At 42.9% G+C, this 23340-nt stretch overlaps 1 protein-coding gene across 1 annotated transcript; it reads right to left on the bottom strand.

Moving 5' to 3' along the window:
• Positions 1–1840: 1840 nt before the first annotated feature.
• On the bottom strand, positions 1841–23340 carry LOC135712240 (uncharacterized). Its single transcript, XM_065235199.1, has 4 exons — positions 23086–23340; positions 22509–22743; positions 7358–7519; positions 1841–2109 (listed from the first exon to the last, which is right to left on the bottom strand). Exons 1-4 carry the CDS (start codon positions 23338–23340, stop codon positions 1841–1843), a joined length of 921 nt encoding a protein of 306 aa, XP_065091271.1.

Below are 23340 nucleotides of genomic sequence, written 5' to 3' on the forward strand. Positions count from 1 at the left end.
TTTTACAGAAGGGAAGATAGAACGGCCTTTTATTCCATTTGTCTCTTTTTAGAAAGCGAGTAATGGCGCTATAAGTATAAGCCATATAGGGCTAAGACAAGAGTTAGTGCTCATGTTCTAACCACTCGAGGAAAACGGAGCATCATTTAACTCCCTACGACCAATCATTTATAGATGACAATACAACGGAACGGACGGTACGAGATGTCCACGTTTCATCCATTTATTGGATTTTGAAGCATCGTGTTTACATTTTTGATTTAAACAGGCCCGATGTTTTTGAATCATCTTGCCCCTTAAATGCTGCACAGGAGGCCTGGTCGTTATGATATATTTTGCCCATCTCTGATGTACAACATATACCAAATAGACAAGAAAAAGGATGCAGGTCAAGGGGTAGGTCACTCCGCACACCAATCTTGGGTCAACTTTTTTCTCAGTGTACTGCTGGTGTGCCGATTGTGCCAGCAGTGCCGGGCATAGAGCAAGCCGCGATTTTTCAATAAATACGAATAGTATGGTATATTTGGCAACCCAGTATTTCTGGAAACTTGAATGTTTAGGTTTACAATCGCAACGGCCCCTAAAATTTTGAATATCGTGCTCGATAAGGATAAAACGCCTCTACGCCAGCTGGAAGGAACCAGAGTTTTCCCATAATGATTCGCTGCAGAAGGTGGATTTTATTCTGACGGCGGTCGGCGTAGACGAGGAAACCATCTACAGCAAATCAACCTCGTTGAAGACCTGGCTGCTGGGATACGAGCTGATCGATACGATTACGGTGCTGTGACCAGCAAGAAGAAGGTCGATTTCCTGAAGCAGATCGAGAATGACGGTAAGGATGGCATTCCGTCGGTGAAGCTGTCGAAAAGAACGACAAAGACAAGGCCAATTTTGAAAAGCTGCTGGAGGCGATTAAGGGATCCAAGGATGGCAAAACGTTGGGTGTCTTCTCCAAGAACAATTTCCCGGGTGAATTCTGTGAATCGTGGTGAGCTTTCATCAAGAACAAGAGCTTCGAAACGGTGGACATCAGCATCGCAATCGCGTACATCATGCCCTCCAAGGAGGACTTCGAGGTTATCACCATCAGACGGTAGCCGTATTCAACACGTACCTCAAGGATCACATCTTGGAGATTATGGATGCCGGTGTGGATACCAACTAGTTACCCGGCGATTATCCAGTCGGGTGGAAATTATAGCTTAAAGTTCAGTGCATTCAGCGACAAGAACTATCTGCACTTTGGATCTATCATCTGTGCTCTGGGTGCGCGTTACAAGTCCTACTACTCCAATGTCGTCTGGAAGAGGAACTGCTGAAGGTGATGATTCCGGGCAAGAAGCTCTCGGAGGTTTTCCACGTCGGAATTGTTTATAACTAGAAGAAGAATCTCAATCTAAGACGTTCGGTCTTACCATCGGGTTGGAGTTCCGGGAGAATTCGATCGTAGTTCCTCAACAAGTGAAATTCAGTATAAACATTCTGAGTTAATTAGGTTGAGTGGAAGCAATACAAATTCCGTGTGATTTTACCGTGAAAATTAGTTCGGTATTGTTCGAATGAGTTTGGTTTGGTAGACGACCTATTGACCGACTACTTTTCACGGCACAATCACACGGAATTTTTAATGCTTCCATTCAACCTTATTAACTTTTATTTTTGTTACAAAAATCGAATTTTCCATTTATTTCATCTCGTGTAAGATGACACATATCCAAAAATAAAATTACTCTTTTACTGAATTCAAATTTAAACCGAAATCTCATTTCAAATTTACATACGTCGCATCGGTGTAAAGGCCAGTGTTGTTACTGGCTAATCAAGAACTCCTGGTTCAACTACTAGGGGCAACGATGTATATGCTTTGATGGTGATGAGCTTTCATCACCATCAAAGCATATACATCGTTGCCCCAGTAGTTGGACCAGGAGTTCTTGATTAGCCAGTAATCTTCTCTTTTGAGTTTTCCGTATACAACCGCCACCACTGCATGATCCAATCCATCCAAATTGCTCATGCATTCCGGTTCGTAGTACACTCCATTTGCGTTGTGGCTGAAAGTCTTGTGACCAGCATTGATAGCAATCAACAGCCCTCGGAAGCCTACATTTCGAATTTAAATGGGAAACGAGAAGTGAATTGCTTGTCTGAGTTTATCTAGTATATTCGATTAGAGTATGTTTCTGAAATACACAGTCAAACAACACGTAATGTTGTGAACAACTTCAATGACAGCTGTCCAGCAGTGCTCCCATTTTATTTAATGAACAATCCAATGCCTACGAGATTGTGCCCAAGCTATGCCGAATCTACTTTCTGCACACTGTGCTGAGTGACTTACCCCTTGATGGAGGTATATCTATCATTTTCCAGGATGCTTTCATGAACTGGCTGTGTTGGTGTTAGATTGGATTAGATTAGAAGAACTATAAAGCAACCTCTAATGGACATTTTAAACTTGTTTAATCACGAATTACAGGTATTTTTGTGCGTACCAATTTACTTCTAGTCAGCCTTTATTTCAAACAGACACCGGGACAACAATTTTACTTGGCTACGGCTTGGGGAGAAAACTCCCAATATACTTGCAGGTCCTCCTCAAGAATTGTCCATTGCCTATAGCTGTATGAAGTAACAAGGCAAACTTCGCATGATCGGCCTTGATGTTGTTTTTCTTGGATTTCTTTCGGTGTTTATGATCGGAAGAGAGCTACGGTGGGCATTGCTGTCAGTAAGTCTAAACACGTTTGCCGTTGCGTATGTAGCCTAGTGGACCAGTTTTTTTTGCAGTGTAGAGTGATGCAATGGTCGTTGTTTACAGTCTGAGAAGGACTAGGGGATGCAAGTGCAGGCCTAGCGAGGCGCAGGGTCCGTGGGAGAAATTGACAAGCTAAGATTAGATCGCGTGTTAGCATATGTGTATCCAGAACATCGGCATTTTTCGACAAACGAACTAAACCTCGATTAAGTCTGCGGATCATTGACCAATTAATCGACAATAACAATCAGCTGAAAAATAAGTTCATACATCATATAAATGAGATTTCTCAATCCACCTGCCAACCATTATACAGCATTCACAGAAACCGGCCACTTTATTACATCTCCGGTCGGTCCTAAGCGACTCCCCTGCCTCGTTCAAAACCCGTCCATTATTCTCATTAGTCCACAAGTATAATTGCCCCGTATGTTGAACTGATGGAAATCGTGCAGCATGTTTCGCACATGTTGTTCTGATTTCGGTGGTCAACTCCCTCTCATCATGAATAGTCATATAATTACAGTTGCGAAACGTGCTACTCTCAATTTGATCAATGTAATCCGACTAATTAATCAAATTATGCAAAGCAATCCAATCCAACCGGACGGAATGAGTTCGCGGAATGTTTACGTTAGAAGTACAAATTCCACCATCCAATCAGGCAGCCAGCCAGGACCCCCACGCATGATATTGCGCATAGATCTCATCGAACTGGTCTACTGAACTGGCAGGCCTCGAACCTCGGAGGTGTCGTTCGTTCGATTAATCATATTTTTCAGTTTATGCTCAGTGACACTGAAGTCGAAGAACTGGATCACCGCAGCCATGGCGATCGATATGCTGGAGGTCGTCCGACGAGCGACCACCGACGGACGTCGTGAGAAATTCATGTACGCTTTGCACGGTCGCACCGCCGTTAATTGCCAATGATTTACAAGCGGTTCCGTGCGGGCGAGCAAACAAACTGAAATTGCCGATATCGGAAAGCGGAGCAGTTAATTGTGCAATACCGTTTTGGGGAGTTTGCGTGCATGTATTTGGAATGTGTGCTTATGATGCGTTACATGTCTTTCTTGAACGGGTGCAACATTGTAGCGGTTGTGTCTGTGTGTGGGCCCACCTCAAGGAGATAATGGGTCTTGAGCGAAAGTGTGACTCAACTGATGAGACGTTCGAGTTTATGATCTACAAGAAGCACGGTTCGCAGTGGAGCAGGAAGCTAATATGCATACAGTTTTAATTGTATAGAATTAGCATGAGGCATTATTAACTAACGATCTGTGAGCTGTATGGTGTGTGCACAGCGTGGCAGTTTAGAGAGCCTGCAATGTATCAAGAATGGTTTTGAAATATGAGCTGCATAGCTTAATGAGACATGGCAGTTTCTACCTGCCCTTTACTAAAGCACGTTCGCATTTGCTAATTAATTTTAGCATTCTTACACCGTCGACCTGAGAAGTCAATTCTCCAAATTCAACTTATAATCCAAAAAGTATCGCCTTTTTCACCCAGACCATTATTTCACTATGATTAACTTCAGCGTTCAATGGGAATTAGACAAATAAATCGCAAACACACGTTCTGCAAGGAGATTAGACGTCTGTCCGGATTTGATCTGCAGACAAACCTACCAGTAGGTAGTTGATAATTGAAGTAAATTGCAATGACACTGGACATAAGCAAGCCCGACACAAGTTGTTTTTCAACCGATATTTAGCGTAATAAATCTTACGCTCTGGAAATAAACAACTAAGGCCCCGCCACCTAAGACTCGATGGGTAAGCAAAATCCGCAAACACGTTTGTTGATTGAATAATAATAATTTGCAAAACAACAAACATATCAACACGTTTTGCTGGTGCATTCCGTTGACTTATTTTTTTTTTGCGAGTTAACGTTTGTTTTATTCGCTCGAGCAAAAATGCAATCGTCCATTTGGAAGGCTGTTGCCATCTATGCCATGGTTTGATCGCTATCGCCCCTTCCAACCACGGTGTGGTGGATCAAAAATAAGTCGTCGCGTCAATCGCCATCATCGGGCTTTTGTTTTCCAAGAATTGCACAAAGTAGGCCTGCTCTGTTTTGCTTGCGAACGAAGGCAATGCAAACTCTGTTGGCTAGAGGTGTTTGCTGTACTTAACTCAAGAGACCGCTTAGTACCGGCAGCCTGCTTGAAGGCGTGTTTTGAGGCTTTCCAAGAGATTAAGTATGATCGATGTGTGCCTTTTACCATAAGAGCTTCCAGGTTGCAGCCGAATGAATGAATGACTTAATGTGGATTTACAATGGAGAAACCTGCAGCATGCTCCCTACACTGCTTTCCGAAGTCCTCCTTTCTACCGTGCAAATCCGCTAATTTGAACGGTACTTTATTCATTAATATAAACAGGTAGGGATAGAGCACAACACAAAGCACAGTCGAGGAAATACATACGGGACATTTCCATTGGTGTAGCTGGAAAATTAATCTGAAGAAGACCCGGAGGGGGGCGGGCTGTTGCATTTTTTTATTTTGCTAAACTGCGGTTAAATAAAAACTTGAGAAGATGCTTGCTATTCAATCAAATTGCGTCAATGTAACTTGTTTTGGGTAGCTTTTTTCTGTGAACAAGAATATGGCATTGAGGCTTACTATTATCTTAATGGTGAAACAATAAATTTGATTATTTTTATTGCATAAGATCGATTGAGACCTCGATTGTGGTAGCCTTCACAGTTTACTGATTTTGAACAAGCAATGATCGTTTGTTCATGCTTTTTGTAATGAAATCACACAGAAAATTTGCAGAATTAGGTTATTCCATGAATTTTGAAACAAGCTTTTTTTAGATTTTAAATATATCATCATCAGTTGATCTCAGACATAGGAACCAAAATTAAATTCTATGAGTTTGAGTTTAATAATTTTCTAATATTCTGGCTTTGAAACTTGGTAAAGTGCACACAGAATAAATTTCATACATTTAGGACTTAGGAAAATTTTAAAGATATATGTCTATGCACAATTCTTAACATTCTAAATGTTAAAATAAAAATATTTTTGAGATCCCAAGCTCACATGATTTCAATTGCTATGATCCTACGACCTATGACTTCCTAGACATTTAAGATAATACATAATCAACAATAGTACGTCACAATACTCGGTTTGCGACTGCCACTATCCATCCTCGGTCATGCCCAATGCTCGCTAGATCACGCTCTACCTGGTCCGCCCATCGTGCTCTCTGCGCTCCACGCCCTCTTGTGCCAACCGGATCAGTAGCGAATACCAACTTTGCAGGGTTTTTGTCCGGCATTCTTGCAGCATGCCCTGCCCACTGCATCCTTCCGGCTTTGGCCACCTTCTGGATGCTTGGTTCGCCGTAGAGTGCAGCGAGCTAGTGGTTCATTCTTCGTCGCCACTCACCGTTCTCCTGCACACCGCCGAAGATCGTCCTTAGCACACGTCGCTCGAAAACTCCGAGTGCTTGCAGGTCCTCGTCGAGCATAGTCCATGTCTCGTGTCCATAAGCGTTCTGTACATGGTACATTTGGTGCGGGGGTGAATCTTTTTTGACAGTAGTTTCTTCTGGAGCCCGTAGTAGGCACGACTTCCACTGATGATGCGCCTTCGTGTTTCACGACTCCCATTGTTGTCAGCCGTCATTAAGGATCCAAGGTAAACAAATTCCTCAACTACCTCGAAAGTATCCCCGTCTATCGTGACATTACTTCCTAGACGAATCCTGTCATGTTCGGTTCCGCCTACTAGCATGTACTTTGTTTTTGACGCACTCACCACCAGTCCGACCTTTGCTGCTTCGTGTTTCAGGTGGGTGTATAGTTCTGCCACCGTTCCAAATGTTCTTGCGATAATGTCCATTTCGTCCGCAAAGCACACAAATTGACCGGATTTCGTGAAAATTGTACCCCGGCTGTTGAGCCCGGCTCGTCACATTACACCTTCTAGAGCGATGTTGAAGAGTAGGCATGAGAGTCCGTCACCTTGTCGCAGTCCCCGGCGAGATTCGAATGAACTGGATAGTTCACCCGAAACCCTTACACAGTTTTGCACACCGTCCATCGTTGCTTTGATCAGTCTGATCAGCTTCCCAGGAAAGCCGTTCTCGTTCATGATTTTCCATAGCTCTGTGCGGTCGATACTGTCGTATGCCACCTTAAAGTCGATGAACAAATGATGCGTTGGGACCTGGTAATCACGGCATTTCTGGAGGATTTACCGTACGGTGAAGATCTGGTCCGTTGTTGATCGGCCGTCGCTGAAGCCGGCTTGATAACTTCCTACGAACTCGGTCATTTTAGGCGGCATTCAAAATGGTGATCTTCTGAAGTTCTCACATTCCAAATGGTCACCTTACTTGTGAATGGGGCAGATTACCCCCTCCTTCCACTCCTCCGGTAGCTGTTCTGTTTCCCAGATCCTGACTATCATCCGATGCAGGCAGGTGGCCAACTTTTCTGGGCCCATCTTGATGAGTTCGGCTACGATACCATCCTTACCAGCTGCTTTGTTGTTTTTGAGCTGCTGAATGGCGTCCTTAACTTCCCTCAGCGTGGGAGTTGGGTCAGTTCTGTCCTCTGCTGCACTGACGTAGTCGTTTCCTCCATTGCGCTGGTCTCCCGTGCCTACGTCCTCCTCGCCATTCAGGTGCGCCTCGAAGTGCTGCCCGTCCTTATCCTTGCACATTTCAGCTTGCAGCACGAAGCCGTTGCGGGATGCGTTGAGCTTCTGGTAGAACTTCCGTGTTTCTTGGGTGGCGTTTTTTTCTCCCGAAAGATGCGGGTATGCTGTTTCCGCTTCTGTGTATACCGTTCCACGTTCTGTCGGGTTCCATGCTGCAGCATTATCACCCGCGCTGCGTTCTTCTCCTCCGAAATCGCTCTGCACTCCTCGTCGAACCATTCAATCCGTCGACTTCTTTCCACGTACCCGATGGTGCTCTCGGCTGCGTCGGTGATGGCTGCTTTTACTGTACTCTCCAGTAGTCCTCTAGAGGGGGCATATCGAGGTCGCCCTCCTCTGGCAACGCTGCCTCGAGATTCTGCGCGTATGCTAAGGCGACATCTGGTTGCTTCAGTCGCTCTAGGTTGTACCTTGGCGAGCGTCGGTACCGTACATTGTTGATGACGGAAAGTTTTGGGCGCAGTTTGACCATCACCAGGTAGTGGTCAGAGTCGATGTTAGCGCCACGATAGGTCCTGACGTCGATAATGTCGGAGAAGTGCCGTCCATCAATCAGAACGTGGTCGATTTGCGATTCCGTCTGCTGTGGTGATCTCCAGGTGTAACGATAAGGGAGGTTGTGTTGGAAAAAGGTGCTACGTATGGCCATGTTCTTGGAGGCGGCGAAATCGATTAGTCGTATGCCGTTCCCGTTCGTCAGCTGGTGGCCGCTGAACTTTCCAATCGTCGGTCTGAATTCCTCCTCCTGGCCTACCTGAGCGTTTAGGTCTCCTATGATGATCTTGACGTCGTGGCTTGGGCAGCGATCGTACTCGCGTTCGAGCTGCGCGTAAAATGCGTCCTTGTCATCATCAGTGCTTCCGGAGTGAGGGCTGTGCACGTTGATTATGCTAAAGTTGAAGAATCGGCCCTTGATCCTCAACCTGCACATTCTTTCGTCGATCGGCCACCAACCGATCACGCGCTTCTACATTTCGCCCATCACGATGAAAGCTGTGCCCAGCTCGCGTGTGTTGCCGCAACTCTGGTAGATGCAGGGTGGCCAGACCTACCGATTTTCGGGATGCCTACGGATTTACAGACGAAAGGTTAAAAACTACCGATTTTTCACTTTTCCTACCGAGAATCACAGATTTTTAGTAAAATGAAAAATGTTCAATAGGGGAAATGCCGGCTCCGGCAATACCTTAACCTATTATCGTCAGGGGGTGAACAAAATCCTAGAGCACTGAAATTTGGCCAATAGATGCTCTGAAACACAATGTATCCACATGCCAAAATTGAACTCTCCAGGACGTTGTTTACCCAACTGACGATAATAGAATAAGGTATTACAGAAGCCGTCATTTGCCCTACCTATGTTTTATTTTCCGTGTAGTCAGAATTAGCATTTTGAGTTAGAAAAATTGATTTTGACACGTTTAAAGCAGAAGAACTGAAGGAGAGTCTCCCCGCTCTCAAAGGTTTCAAGTATTGAGAAACCCTTTTTAAGACGGCCTACCGATAACTACCGATAAAAGTTTTGAGAAGTTACCGATAATGAAAAAAATAATCTGGCCACCCTGGGTAGATGGTATGATTACCTCTAAACGTTCGCACCATGGTTCCTGTCCAACACACCTCCTGCAGCGCTGCGATGCCGAATCCGCGGTCCTTCAGTAGATTGGCGAGTATTCGGGTGCTCCCGATGAAATTAAGAGATCGACAGTTCCACGTGCCGAGTTTCCAATCGCAAGTCCTATTTCGTTGCTGGGGTCGTTGCCGTTGGTCTAGGTTCGCATTCCTCTGTTGCTGATTTTCCGTTGTAATGCTTTTTTTACGGCTGGCTCGCAGGGTCTGACACCAACCTCCTAACTTTCTGGAGGACCAGGGTGCACAGTTGTGCTTAGAGTCCTTCACTGGCACTCGGACGTAGATCAGCCGCCCCTAACATGGGGACCAGACGCTGTTGTGAGCCGCTCCTCCTGGAGAACAGACGCTCAGGCTTGCCGAAGCAAACCCCCCCCCCTCCCTTCCCTGTCAGCCTATGACCAAAGTTCCCACCGGGGTTGGTTACCCGATCTTCCCTAAGGTTGCTCACAGTTCCCGGCCGGTACCACGGGTAGGTAGGCATAGGAGTTGCAGGGAAGAGGCTAGTGATCTCAATGGGATCGATACCCAAGTAACCATCAAGCCCACCAATCGCCCTTTTTGCAATATAAAGCTAATATACGGCTGATAAAAAGTATGGAAGCCCTATATTAACCTTATATTGCACAAAGGGCGATTATCGGGCTATTGCTATTAGCGGTCTTGGTGGTTACTTGGGTATTGAACATTACCCAGCATTTACCGACCAAAAAAAAAATTATAGTACATGAATATTATAAACAATTTCTATAATGATAATATATTTAATCTAATCAAAAGTTTCATAAAACCTCTTCACAATAAATATGCCCGAAAAAAGTGCAACGAAATTTTGTTCAAAATAAATTTTAAGCATTAAAAAAAAGTTTTGATATCGTAGGCTTCGACAAGTTTTGAATCTCCTGGACTTAAAAATTCTTTATTCAATATCTTGGTAACCTTACCTAGATTCTAAGGGGCTGTCCATAAACTACGTAGACAATTTTGGGGGGGGGGGTTGACAATTATCCACGGCCCATACAAATTTTAATTTTTTGACGTAGGACTACGTCTTTGATTTCTATATGCGGGTACACTTTGTGAAAACCGAAAATGGAACATGTAACAAATTAAGAAAGATTTTGAACGTTAATAACTCAGCTGCCCTTGGTCCAATTTCAATAATTTTAGCATCAATCGATCATAAATATGGCTACGCATCGATAACAATGCTTCCGAATGTTGATTTTCAACAAGAAACTATTGAAAAACTGGTAAATGTCCAGCAATGTCCAAAAGCGTTGAATTAACTAACAAATCCACCAATTACCTACATGCATATGCTGCTTCCCCAGCACAGTCGTCAGAGAGTAGTTAGTAGACGAACAAGTCGAAGTGGCATTCGCCTCCGATCCTCGGGCGCGTGCGAATAGGGAGGATGGAATTGCGTAATATTTTTCACACTCATCGCCATTTTCAGAACCAAACGCAAATTCTTCGAAGTAACTACCATCCGTCGTCTGGCTCGCCGTGGCGGTGTCTGACGTATCTCCGGTTTGATTTACGAGGTGTGCTGAAGGTGTTCCTGAAAAATGAGATCCGTGATGCTGTCACCTACAGTAAACACGCCAAGCGTAAGCGGCCACGGATGTCATTTACGTTTTTAAGTGACAGAGAAGCACTCTGTTTAGTTTAGGAGGTTAAATCATAGAAGCAACTCTAAGACTAGTAGGTCCCGAAGAAACGACCTCTACTTTTTGGCTCAGCTCTGGTACTATCTTCGGTCCCAAGCTAATCGATTAACCCCTCGAAACATAAGAAATTCCACTAACCCCTCATTTTATCTGTCAAACTTTCATAGCGAATCAAAACAAACATTGTGTAGTACTAGAATTTTGACTAGAATGGGGTACGTTAATCGATTTGCTTGGGACCAATAGGCTAGTCAAGTAGTGAGCCAATTTAAAATCGATAGTTTCATATTGATTGTTGGTTAAATCATCACCAACTTTGGCAACAAAACGGCTCTTTTCAGGGCCACCAAGCTTATTACAGTAAAGAGTAGGAATAGAATTCATCTGCCTGTTTGTCCATATTCAGAACCAACGACCACACAAAATGCTCATGTAATCAAACTGGAAGCAGGGGTGCACATTATTTTGATCAACTTTGAATCGTCACGGTTGGATATTTTCGATGGAAGAAGCAACGATCTAGCATCTAATTCGACGAAGACGGCAGGAAGCATTTGAGAAGCCGAGTTATTTACGAAAAAGGAGTGTCGATCAATGTAGATAGGACCTTTTAGAAAAGTGACGCGTGATTTGTTTTCTGTACTGACTGTAGAGGTGGGCAAAATGGTTCACAGAAGTGAGCACCTCTGAACCGTTCCGCTCATTACAGTGAGCTAGTTCTCCTGAACCGTTCATTTGCTCACTTTCTAAAACTTTTATATGTCACCAACTGTAATGTCAATGCCGCATTAGATGTTATTAGAAATAAATGAGGGTTTTTTACTTTTAATACAAGATTTATTTAATAAAGAAAAGAAAAACAAGTAACATTTCAGCCAGCTTTAGGTATGATTAACATTCATAAACATAATTTGCGAAATATTTTTCGCCGTCAGCCTACTGCGCCTATCACAAATTAGCTGTCCTGCTTTGGAAAAGATCCGTTCACATCGCACCGATGTCGCAGGAATACATAGTCTTTTTACCATCCTCTGGTAAAGTTTCGGATAGACCTGTTTCCTAGATTCCCACCAAACTAGAGGATCACCTGATCTGGGCAAACATGACTCAGTCAAGAATTTATCCAATTCAATTACGCTTGCAACTTTAGTATCCTGTTCTGTGTGCAATTTGCTGATTGTGTGATCGAACTGTTCCCAAATGGATGATTTAGCAACAGAAGGTTGTGGCTCGGCCTGTTCAATTTCATCCATTGCTCCAATATTCTGCCGCATTTTGTCCACAATATCTTGGTACGCCGTGTTGAAGTTACCCTCATCTGCGAAACCTTGCTTCTTAAAACGGGGATCGAGAAGGGTGGCCTGGGCTACTAATTTATTCGATTCTCTGTCTTTGAACCGCTTAATAAGGCCATCAGTTAGCTCATCTACCAGCATCTTGACACACCGCGGGAGGTAGTCATTTGCAAGTAATTTGATTTGCTCATTCATAATTCGGGCCAGCACCGAGCTTTAAGAAAGCGAAACTGATTTTTCCGCTGAAATCTCGACCGTAGAGACCGAGAACCGAGACCGAGAATTTTTACGCTTTGCCGAATTATGTCCTAGTCATTACTCTCCAACGTACATCGTATTGAGTCCAGAAGTGCCAGAGTAGAAATTACAGCTTCTTTGTTAAGTAACATGCGTTCTAACATATCGTATGAGGAGTTCCACCGGGTCGGGACATCCTGCTTGAGTTTAGAAACCTTTTTGCCGAGTTTAACCTGCATTTCTTGCAATTTTGAAGAAGCATGACTGCTTTTCTTGAAAAATTGCACAATCGCCTTGCACTTATCGACTGTGGCTTTGATGGAATTCGCTATGGCATTCTGTACGACGAGGTTCAATGAATGAGCAAAACATCCCAAGTGTCTCATTTGCAAAATAGTTGCAGCCGACTTCATATTCAAAGCGTTATCAGTTGTAATTGCTGTAATTTTGTTTTCGACGTCGAACGAACGAAGAACTTTGGTAACCCATGTCGCAATATTTTCACCAGTGTGCCTTGGCATGAACTCGGAGCACTCCAGCAAGAAAGATGCGTAAGTGCGTAAAATCCAGTGTTGGTAATGCTGGTCCAACCATCGCAGGTTAAACAAATTGCAGAAGCGTCAATCAACTCAGCTTTACCTTTTTCCATCAAGTCATTGTAGACAACTGGCAACAATCCATTGGACAATGTTTTTCTACTTGGAAGAACATAGGATGGGTTAAGTAGCTGCACAATTTTCTTGAATTCCATATCCTCCACAATTGAAAACGGATGGAACTCCTTGCAAACCATTTTCAAGAGCTGAATGTCAATGCGTCTACTTTTCTGAATTGGTATGGGTTTGATTACTTTGACAAATCGTGCCATCGAAGTCTGTGAGGCTTCGGAGACGAGCCAGCCAACGGCTGAAAGTCTCCTTAATAAAGATATAAAAAAAAAAAAAATCTGTGAGGCAGATGGTATCGAAATTGAAGACAATCCAGTAACAGCAGTGTCGGATTTTGTAGCAGATTCTCGATTTTGAGTACTCACGTTCTGGTAAGTAGGTTGTGGTTGTACGTCTTCTGAGTTGACAGTGCAAGCAGTTGTAGCTGAAGATTTCGGTTGCTCCTGTGTTCCATCTCTGTTCAGCGGGATGAATGGATGTTTGCCTTTCATATGCCTCTTTAAATTTCCCGAAGATCCTGATGACATAGCGATGCTGGCTTTGTAGTGACGGCATATACCTCTGCCTTCTTCTTTTTTGAAATGGTACCAGATATCACTGGTGATCCTTCCTTGGGGCAGCATTTTAATCTACAATAAGAAATCATCGAATGTTTTAAATTGCTGACAGCAAGCAACGAAAACCTTATAATAGACTAACCACTTTGCAAACAGCATCAATGCAATTCCAACGTTGAAAACAATAACTTTTAAAAATATTAATTGGCAAATAAGTATTGAACTGAATGAAATGCAGAAAATCGAAAAACTGGCTCCAACAGGTTGCAGTCATGGGTGTTCTTTCATTGCAGAATATTAGAAATCACATATCAAAGAAAAATCTGGACGAGAGCGTGAGAGACAAACGTTTGTTAGTTTCAGTGATGCCACATCATTGCAAATTTTTACACATAGGCGGACTAATTTATGGTTGCCACATACCAGACCCTTTTTTTTATTTCCAATAATAGAATCAATTTGTAAACAATGTCCAGTTCAAAAATAGTTCCAGAATTTGGCTACTCTTTGCATGAAGCAGCATCAAACCACGCAATATTAAATATGATGCTGGTTTGGTGAAGTTAAAACCAGCAGCTCACTTTTTGTGTATACATTTCTGTACACCTGGCAGCGCTGGTTGGTAGTTTACGCTCTTGCTCTCCTGCCAGTCACATTCATTTTTTTTCATATCTGGTTCATTCATCAAATAGCACTCAGATATGTTCCGTCAGCACCAGTCGCTCTGTTCAACTATCACGGAGAGAAAAAAAAAATCTAGTTTTAAATAAATAAAATATGACGTAAGTTCAAACTGGAAATAAAGTTGGTCTGTATTTGAAACGACGTTCATAGTAGAAGTCAATTCATAAATTCATATTGCTTCGATATGAAGGGGAGTAGGATGCAATCATGGACAAAGTTATTCTCATACAAAAACAAATTGTTATAACCAAAGCTTAGGTTGTTAGAAAAGACCAATGCTTAAAAAATAAAGCTATAATACAATCTTAGAATGAATCAACTAAAAATAATATTAAATTATTTCAATTGACAATAAAAACACACATCATCTGCAAAAATTTGTTTTCTCTCCGTATAGTTCTAGCAGCAGCAATCAGACGCTTTCGTTCAGCTCCGGTTCGTGCTCTCATTCAGTTTAATCGTTTACATTGAGCGCCCATTACACATGTCAATATATTGACAATAAATTGACATACTGACAATATTATTGAAACGGTGATATTGATGATGATGATTGATGACAAGTATTGACGAAAAGCTGATTTTTATTCCACTTTGTCAATACTCAGAATATATTGACAAAAAAAACAGTCAATTCTATCAATATCATCAATATACGAATATTGACAACATCAATGGTAATACGTTTGATCGTTTGAAGCCTTTTAACCTCAATGTATAAAAGTCAATATTACTTGTCTTAATTTCCCCACACAAGAAACATGGATCAGCGGGTCAAAAGAGAAACGTCGTTACTGGACCTATGCACTGAAAAAAGTTTTCATATAGTTTCCATTGGGAACGCACATGATATTTTTCCAATAACAAAATTAATGATTTTTATCTGAAATTCAAATAACGTTCATACGATCACATGAATTGTACATGACAAATCACATAAACTTCATTGGACACATAAGGTTCATGTGATTTTGTGATGCGATTCCCAATTATGAGATCACATGAAAGTTAAGTGAAATTCTAATGGATATTTTCCATTGGAAATGTGATTTTTTTTTGAGTGTGGAAAATACTAACTACACACTGAATTCGGATAACCTGAGTCGGTAAAATTTCAAATTACCATCACTCGTAAGAAATCAATAAAATCGACACATTATCATTGAACGGTTTTAAATAGGTCCGTACAATTTCGTAATAAATTTCAAAATTGTTGAATTGGTTGGTACTAGAAATACTAGAGATGGGCGGAGAGAATGTTTTGAGCCAAATGAACTGTCAAAATCTGAGCCAATCGAACATTCCTATTAGAATTTTTCCGAGGACTTCTTATTCTTTCTAGAATAAATTTGAAAGTATTGCAATCGAACAGAAATTCAATCCCCTTTATGTTTTGTGTGCTTCTCAAATTCAACTAGGTTTTGGAACCAAAAACAATACAAAATAATCTTCGTTGGTTAATGAATGGCACCAAGAAATGTGTAAAATATTGCGATGCAATCAATTATTATTTTGCATGTAAATCGAATCAAAAATAAAAGTCATTTGAAATGCTAGCTTCTAGCAAGGGTTGCAAGATAATTTTGGAACAAATCCTTGCTGCCGTATTGTATTTTGTTTTCTCCGCCTATCACACCCTCTGAGTATTTCTAGTTGGTACTATCCTTTCACTCCACTGAAAGTTCCAATTAGAAACTGTCAATGTTTGTTAGAAGAGATGATTTCTCGACGGTTCCGTCAACGCCAATATCAAATGTTGTAACTTTTTGACAGGACACAGAAAATACACAGGACAACATTATAACAAATTAATGGAATTGAATCAAATCGATTGTCGACTGCGTGGAATTACCACTCGTGTTGAATAACCCACGTTCATGATATGCAGTTTCCCATAAATAAACTATTATGCTGATGTTTTGCTAAACATTCCTAAAGGAAAAACTTCCATATATCAGTGCTAACATTTGAAAACGGCACAAAAGCCATTTGTAAACAAATGGTTTGTGGGCCCTTTACTCGCTACCCGAAGAACGCCCACGCAAACCAACAGCATCGTCAGGAAGGGGAAAATTTCCCCTACCCGATGTTGCTGTTGTGTCGCGTGGGTGTACTTCAAGTAGTGAGTAAAGGGCCCACAAACCATTTGTTTACAAATGGCTTTTGTGCCGTTTTCAAATGTTAGCACTGATATTATTGAATTTGCGTTACGTGTAGGCATGTGAAACGCAGATAGTATTTATCTTATTTTAAAGTAAAAAAAAACAAAACTACATGATTATGCTTGTGATTTTGTAGAAAATGAACATCGATATAGACGAAGCCTGGGTAGTGATTGGCGACTATAAAAGGATACTTTTTGTATTTAGTTTGATATCCATTTTATATCACACACGAAGATTTAAACAAAATGCCAACACTGCATGCGTGAAGATGCATTGTGAGTCAGTCGGTCTAAATGACGTGCGTTCTCCCTCCCCTTGGGTAGGGGAAGAATATTGAGAAAGTGAAATGAAAATCAGTTTTCAACAATACTCGTCATCAAACCATCGTCATCAATATTATCTTTCAATAATATTGTCAGTATGTCAATTTATTGTCAATATATTGACCTGTGTAAAGCAAACCCCACACGCATCAATATATTGACGCGAAGGGGAATTATTGACTATAATATTGATGATGTGAATTCAGAAATATTGTCAATCTCGATATATTGACGTCAATATAGCATGTATTGACAATACGATTATTGTCAATAAAAGCAATCGTGTAGGGTTCACTTAACAAACGCTTTAGTGTATTGTCATTAATGTTGTCAATATTTATATATTGATTATATTGTAAGGAAAATTGACAATACGATGTTTGTCAATATATTGACATATGTAATTCAGCTATCACATCTGTTTTGCTGTGGTGATGGTGAGCGGGTGAGCTACCGTTCATTTTAAAAGAGCGTTCGCTCACTCGTTCAGCCTGTTGAAGTAGCTCCTTAGATCAGTTCATGAGCGGCTTGCCCACCTCTAGACATTTGAGGACAATTATGAAAAATTAGGGAACGATCTAATTTAATCAGGTTTTTAAGATACTGGATATCGAATGCCATTAGCATTAGATTCAATTAGCTGGAAAACCTTTGAATACTTCCTGAACAACCTACCGTATTGAAATAATATTTGAATGTTTAAACAGTTGCAGATCATCAGAACTTGATCAACCTGAAGTCTTGGAAAAATATCCAGATAATTTTGCAAAAATCTTCATCAATATGGATATCTTTTGAATATTTCCTCAGCTTGAAATAATTGGCTCTTTTGGCGGGTGAAAAAATTAACGTCAATTCTTTTTATGTTGTCGTTATAGGAGGATGGGGGGTTTGTTATATACAAAATAACATTTGACGCTTTTCATATTATTTGAACGGGACCGAAAACAGTCGGACTAACTCTTTCTGTAAAATATGTGTGGTCCTGAAAAGGACCAATTGTTCGATCTCCACAAACTCCACATCCTCTCCACCCCATCATTGGTTGTCATCAAGGTGATCACGCTGACTGCTGCTATTTCACCACACCGTCCGTCCGATGCTAAAATGAGCGTATTCACAACAGCATTGCTCTAGCCTGACTGCCCTATTGTTCAGCAGAGGTAGATGGAAAAATTCCACCTTTTCTTGATTTGCTCCTGCTTCTGCTTGCCACGTCGCCCGAAGCTTTCATGAGCGGAGGAAGTAATAGTAAAATTTACGTTTATTTTCTGGTTTTTTTTTTATGTTTCATCATTTAGTTTAACAAATTCAATTGGTTAGCCTTTGGCTCTTTATCTTTGTTCTGGTTATTCTAATGTGATGATTGCGTTTCGTGCTAATTTACAGGATACCCTTAATGGGATTGTTTTGGTTTGAATTTAATTTGATAACCTACCTACTTCAATCCCAGTCGGCGCCGCCGGGATGTTCTGAGGCATAACATCTCTGATCACGCCTTCCTTCGGATGGGAAGTAAAGCCGTTGGTCCCCGGATCATGAGTTGATGGGTCGATAGGTAGGGTCCAGGTGTGGGAGCTGCCTTCCTGGCACGTCGATAGCATTGGTGCTCAGCACGGAAAACAAGATCGACGGAAAAAAACAAACCAAAGGAAAAAAAAACCTACCTACTTGAGCACAGGAACCTACCTAACTACTGTGGCATGGACTGGTTGATATTTCAGTTTCTGTGATTGTTGCTGAAGTATGTGCTGCTGGAGTTCCTATTCTAACTGTTGTTGCTGTTTGGAAGCTTCTTTTATACTTGATTGCTGCTGCGCAATCTTGAGCCTTTGCTGAATGTCTGGATCCCCAGGTATTTCTTCTGGATCGGGGTCGTCTACTTCTTCTTCTCCTTCTGGACTTACACATGACAGGTTTACTAGGAATTCTTCAAATTTTTCCAGAGTTTTCTTGATCTTGGCCAGCAATTTGTTGGCATTTACTGTGATCATCAGATCCGATATGACGGATAGCCTAAATTTGTAGTGCAACAGCCTGGATCTGCATATCCTTATTTGATCTGCGTCATTCTTCCGAAAAGCTGATTCCAAGGCCTGACTGATTGGTGGCAATTTCGCTTGGCACTGGTATACACTATCCACGTCCGAAAGCACATTTGTAGACGATGTTGGTGTGGCTGCTCCTCCATCGTTCTCTTTGGTCATAAGTTGAAGTAGACGTGTGATTTTCCAGTTGCGATTCTTTCCCCTCAAGCCTTGCACCGTTCTCACGGTCAGTTCGAAATCCAGGTCCATGATGGTTCTGCTACTACACACTCGTTTTACACTCACTTGACTAAACGCGAATTACTACACGCGAATGTGGGTTTTTTGGTTGGGCACCAATGTGACAATTTCCTTGTGACTTGGATAATTAAGCTATCGATAATACTAAACGCAAATAGGGTCAATTCCATAGCGCATCGGTACCACAAAAGAAGAACGTGAATTTGAGTGCAACAATCTTCATTCATCAAACATAACTCAATGACAAAAGATAGAGGAAGGTGGGGTGTGCTGCTAAATAATAGTAAACGGATTGCACAGTAAGCTTATATCTATTCTTTAACCATACAAACAATTTTCTCCTCTCACAAAAGCATATCTACTTTGCTCTATCGGTGGGGGCCCCGTGATGATGATGCAACTGCACTTCTGCCACCGATGTCACTCGTCGCACTGTTGACTGTTGCGCAACATTCAATGTCGTTGCGTTGCTTGCGCTGCTGCACGTTGTCGTGTATCACCAATTGTCGCGTGATACTCTCACTGAATGTCGCGAATGTCGCGAATGCTCTCCAACAGCTAATCGGTTGCCAACGCCGGCAGTAGCAATGCACTACCCACGACCACGTATTGCGAGTTCCTCCATGCGATGCGGTTTAACCGCTCTCCTGTCGTCTCGATACCGCTATTCTGGTTTCCTACAGTCTTCCACGACGACAGAGAATCGCCACTACTAATGCAAGGTGATTGTGGAAAGGACGACAGTAATGCTGCTTGTACTTCAGTGGGCTTGGCGTAGACTTGGCGGATATCGTATAGGCCAAAGCTGTAAATAAAAGGAGAATCATCCATCGTCCCCATTGCAAAAATTGGGCGCCTACGGTGGGCTGGGCACGTCGTAAGAATGCCGCACGACGACCCAGTGAAAATGGTTCTAGAAAGCGACCCAACAGGAACAAGAAGAAGAGTCGCGCAGCGGGCAAGGTGGATCGACCAAGTAGAAGGTGACCTACGGACCCTTCGCAGACTACGAGACTGCCGAACTGTGGCCATGGATCGAGTAGAGTGGAGACGACTTCTTCGGACAGCAGAGGACAACAAGGCCTTAGCCTGATTGGTAAGGTAAGTGATGAGGCGACACAGCATTAGCCGATCAATCATCAGGGATTTACTTATTGGGTTTACCTTAAGAAGGCCTTTCGTATTGTACATAGCTTACGGTCTTTCCTGACCAGCACATGCGTTTATTGAGCACTAATGGCGATGATACGAGCTCCTACGTCCAATGATGATTGTAATGTATGAAGGCGTCCTCTTATTGCTCCAGGAATGGCGGTCTGATCATGAGGGAGGGTGCATGCAACTATCCTGCAAAGAGCATGTTAGCCCGCTGTTTTGCCTAAATCATGCCATTGAATTTACCTTGAGAGACAGATCACGCTGATTCCTCCTTCTGTCAATCAGGTAGGTGGTCCTCCTTCACGGGAACTAGATCTTTCTGCAATCACCGAAATTATTTCACCAGCAATTTCGACGCCAACCACACGTCAGTAGTGTCTTCACAACAATACCCGTCCCATACGGGTATTTGTTCATTTAAAACGGCTGTTCGGATAGGAGCCGATCTCTTCTTATCGATGTAATTGATAACGCCGTGAGAGAGGATGTATAACAGATGATAAGTTGGTTAATTGGTTACCATAAACGGGATACACTTGAAGACATTGGTGGCGCATTTTGTCAGCATCATCTCGAATTTTTTGTAACACTACTTAAACTAGGTTGCCAAATCACGAAAAATCTGGTAGTTCGATCGCAGACAGGCGACTCTGAACCTTTCCAGCGTGGAAGTCTTTCGCTCCTCGAGTGTTTGAATACCGGCCAGGTGGTGAATCTCAGAATTACGAGTTCGCGGTGGACTATTAAGGATCATTCTGAGGATCTTGTTTTGGATCCTCTGAAGCTTTAAGTGGTGGCACTTAGCACAACTCTCCCAGATTGGCATACCATACTCAATAGCTGGCAGAATGATTTGCTTGTGGACAGCAAGCTTGTTTTTGAGGGACAGGGTGGACTTCCTGTTTATCAGAGGGTATAGAGCGACCTGATCAAGATGTTACACTTGGTGGATGTCTTGTCCACATGGGGTCGGAATAGCAATTTGCTATCGAGGATGAGACCAAGGTAGACTACTTCACTCGACCATTCAATGGGAGTGCTTTCAAGATGGATCTTGACGTTAGCAGGCGGAACAAGCCGAGGTGAATACGAGTGTGGAAACAGAATGGTTTGTGTTTTAGCTGCATTGATACAAATCTTCCAGCTCTTAAAATAGTCGGACAAAACATCCAGGCCTGATTGTAGTTTACTCGCCAGAGCACGAATCACTCGACCCTTATAGATGATGGAGGTGTCATCTGCGAACATAGACAGGATACCACCACCCGGCAGGGGAGGAACGTCTGACGTGAAAATGTTGCATAGAATAGGCCCAAGCTGGCTACTCTGAGGGACCCCTGCATCAACGTTGAACGTATCAGAGGGGACATTGTGCAAGTAGACTTGGAATGATCTGCCCGACAAGTAGTTTTTGATGATCTTCACGAGGTAGATCGGAAAGTTGTATCGATGCAGTTTGTACACTAGGCCATCATGCCAGACATTGCCAAACGCCTTCTCGACGTCCCGATGCCATGGCAGATGTATTGGAAACGGACTTGTTCCGCTTGATGATGTTAGTAACCCGTGCGAGTTGGTGGATGGTAGAGTGGCCTTTCCTAAACCCGAATTGCTCTTTGAGAAAGATGTTATTATCATTTGAAAACACCAGCAGACGGCTTAGTATCAACTTTTCCAATAGCTTCGAGATGGAGGACAAGAGGCTGATAGGGCGATAGCTTTTGGCACTGGTAGGATCTTTGCCAGACTTGTGTATTGGAATCACTTTGGCTAACTTCCAGCATGCAGGGAAGTAGCCAAGCTCCAAATATTTGTTGAAAATAATGGTAAGATGGTTGAAGAAGTCAATACTCAAGTTTTTCAACTCGAGGATGACTACATCATCCATACTTCTAATAGCTGCTATCACCTCATCAGCCGATATTCTACTATCACCATGCACTACTTCGGGGGTGTCAGCGACTCTAGTCATTGCCTCCAGTACGGCAGGCCCATGGGGGCTCACCATGGTTTGACCAAGATTATGTGAAATCACAAAATGTTGGCCAAGAGCATTGGCTTTTTCAACTGGGGTTATCAGTTGGGATGGGTCCAAGTTCTGGTCAACAGAGGAAAGCGGAGGGATCGGTCTCGATCTATTTTTCAAAATTTTGGTCATCTTCCAAAATGGTTTTGCACAATCTGGGAGAGATCGAATCTTTTTGGTAAAGTCGTTATTTCTGAGTTCCACCATTCTGGCCTGGATAATTTTGGTCTTTGGCCTATTGACATTGGTCTTCAAGTGGGGCAGCCCAGAACGCTGGAACTGCCTACGAATGGTGTTACGGAGCCTGATAAGATCTTTGGTTGGGCTGTCAAGGTTCAGAGTATGACTCACCTGTCTGGATGCTGGTACGTGTTGCTCCCTGGCACGGGATATCGTCTCTTCGATGGCTTGCAGACACCGATCGACTTCTTCGAACGACTCCGGTAGGACGTCGTAGTCGATTGCTGTGTCCACACAGCGCTGGTAGCAGCCAGTTGACAGGATGGTAAATTCCACGGGAAACTTGAAAACTATTGGCCGAGGAACCTACTTCGGCCACCACCGGATAGTGGTCCGAGCTCAGTTCCTGGTAGGCGATAGGTTGAGAGATGTTATCGCCAATGTTGCTGATGAAGATTTCGATGGTGGCATGAGGTTCCGGATCGACTCAACCGGGTGGGAGTGTTCGGACGCAGGATGTTGTAGTGGGCTTCCTGCAGATCGTTGTATAATATTGTGCCGTTCTGGTTTCACCCACTATTGCCCCAGGCTTGATGCTTGGCGTTCAGGTCGCCAGCGATGACGAAATTTTGCCGCCGTCGTGTTAGCTTGATGATGTCTCTTCGGAGGTCTGCGGCCGAGCCGTCCCTAATATTGGTTTGCTTGGGTAGACCGCGATGATGGTGATTGGATCAAGCGATGTGCTCACCTCAACTCCGATGGCTTCGATAGTTTTCAGCTGGAAGCTTGGTAGTAGCCGCCAGCTGATGTTCCGTCTCGTAGCGATGACCACTCCCCCTCCTCCGGAGCTGGTGCGGTCAAGCCTTACGAGCTGAAAGTCGGGAAGGAAGACGTTCAGCTCGGGCTTCAAGTGAGTCTCGGTGATGGCTATGTTGATTTGCCGTTCGTTGAGAAAGTCAACAAACTCGATGTTTTTTTCAGATCGAGTCTTGAAGGTGCGCAT

This window comes from Ochlerotatus camptorhynchus, unplaced genomic scaffold (assembly GCF_037179485.1).
Source record: "Ochlerotatus camptorhynchus isolate MF236.1 unplaced genomic scaffold, CSIRO-AGI_Acam_v1.1 ptg000467l, whole genome shotgun sequence".
In the NCBI taxonomy this organism is placed as follows: domain Eukaryota; kingdom Metazoa; phylum Arthropoda; class Insecta; order Diptera; family Culicidae; genus Ochlerotatus; species Ochlerotatus camptorhynchus.

Bases quoted from the DNA above. Each gene is read 5' to 3' on its own strand.
- LOC135712240 (XM_065235199.1), bottom strand. From the start codon at position 23,340: ATGCGCACCTTCAAGACTCGATCTGAAAAAAACATCGAGTTTGTTGAC. The intron at 22,744-23,085 runs GTGAGCACATCG...ATCGCCTACCAG, and splicing joins TCGAAGCCATCGGAGTTGAG to GAACTGAGCTCGGACCACTA. The intron at 7,520-22,508 runs GTGAGTCATACT...ACGCCACCCAAG, and splicing joins ACGTACCAGCATCCAGACAG to AAACACGGAAGTTCTACCAG.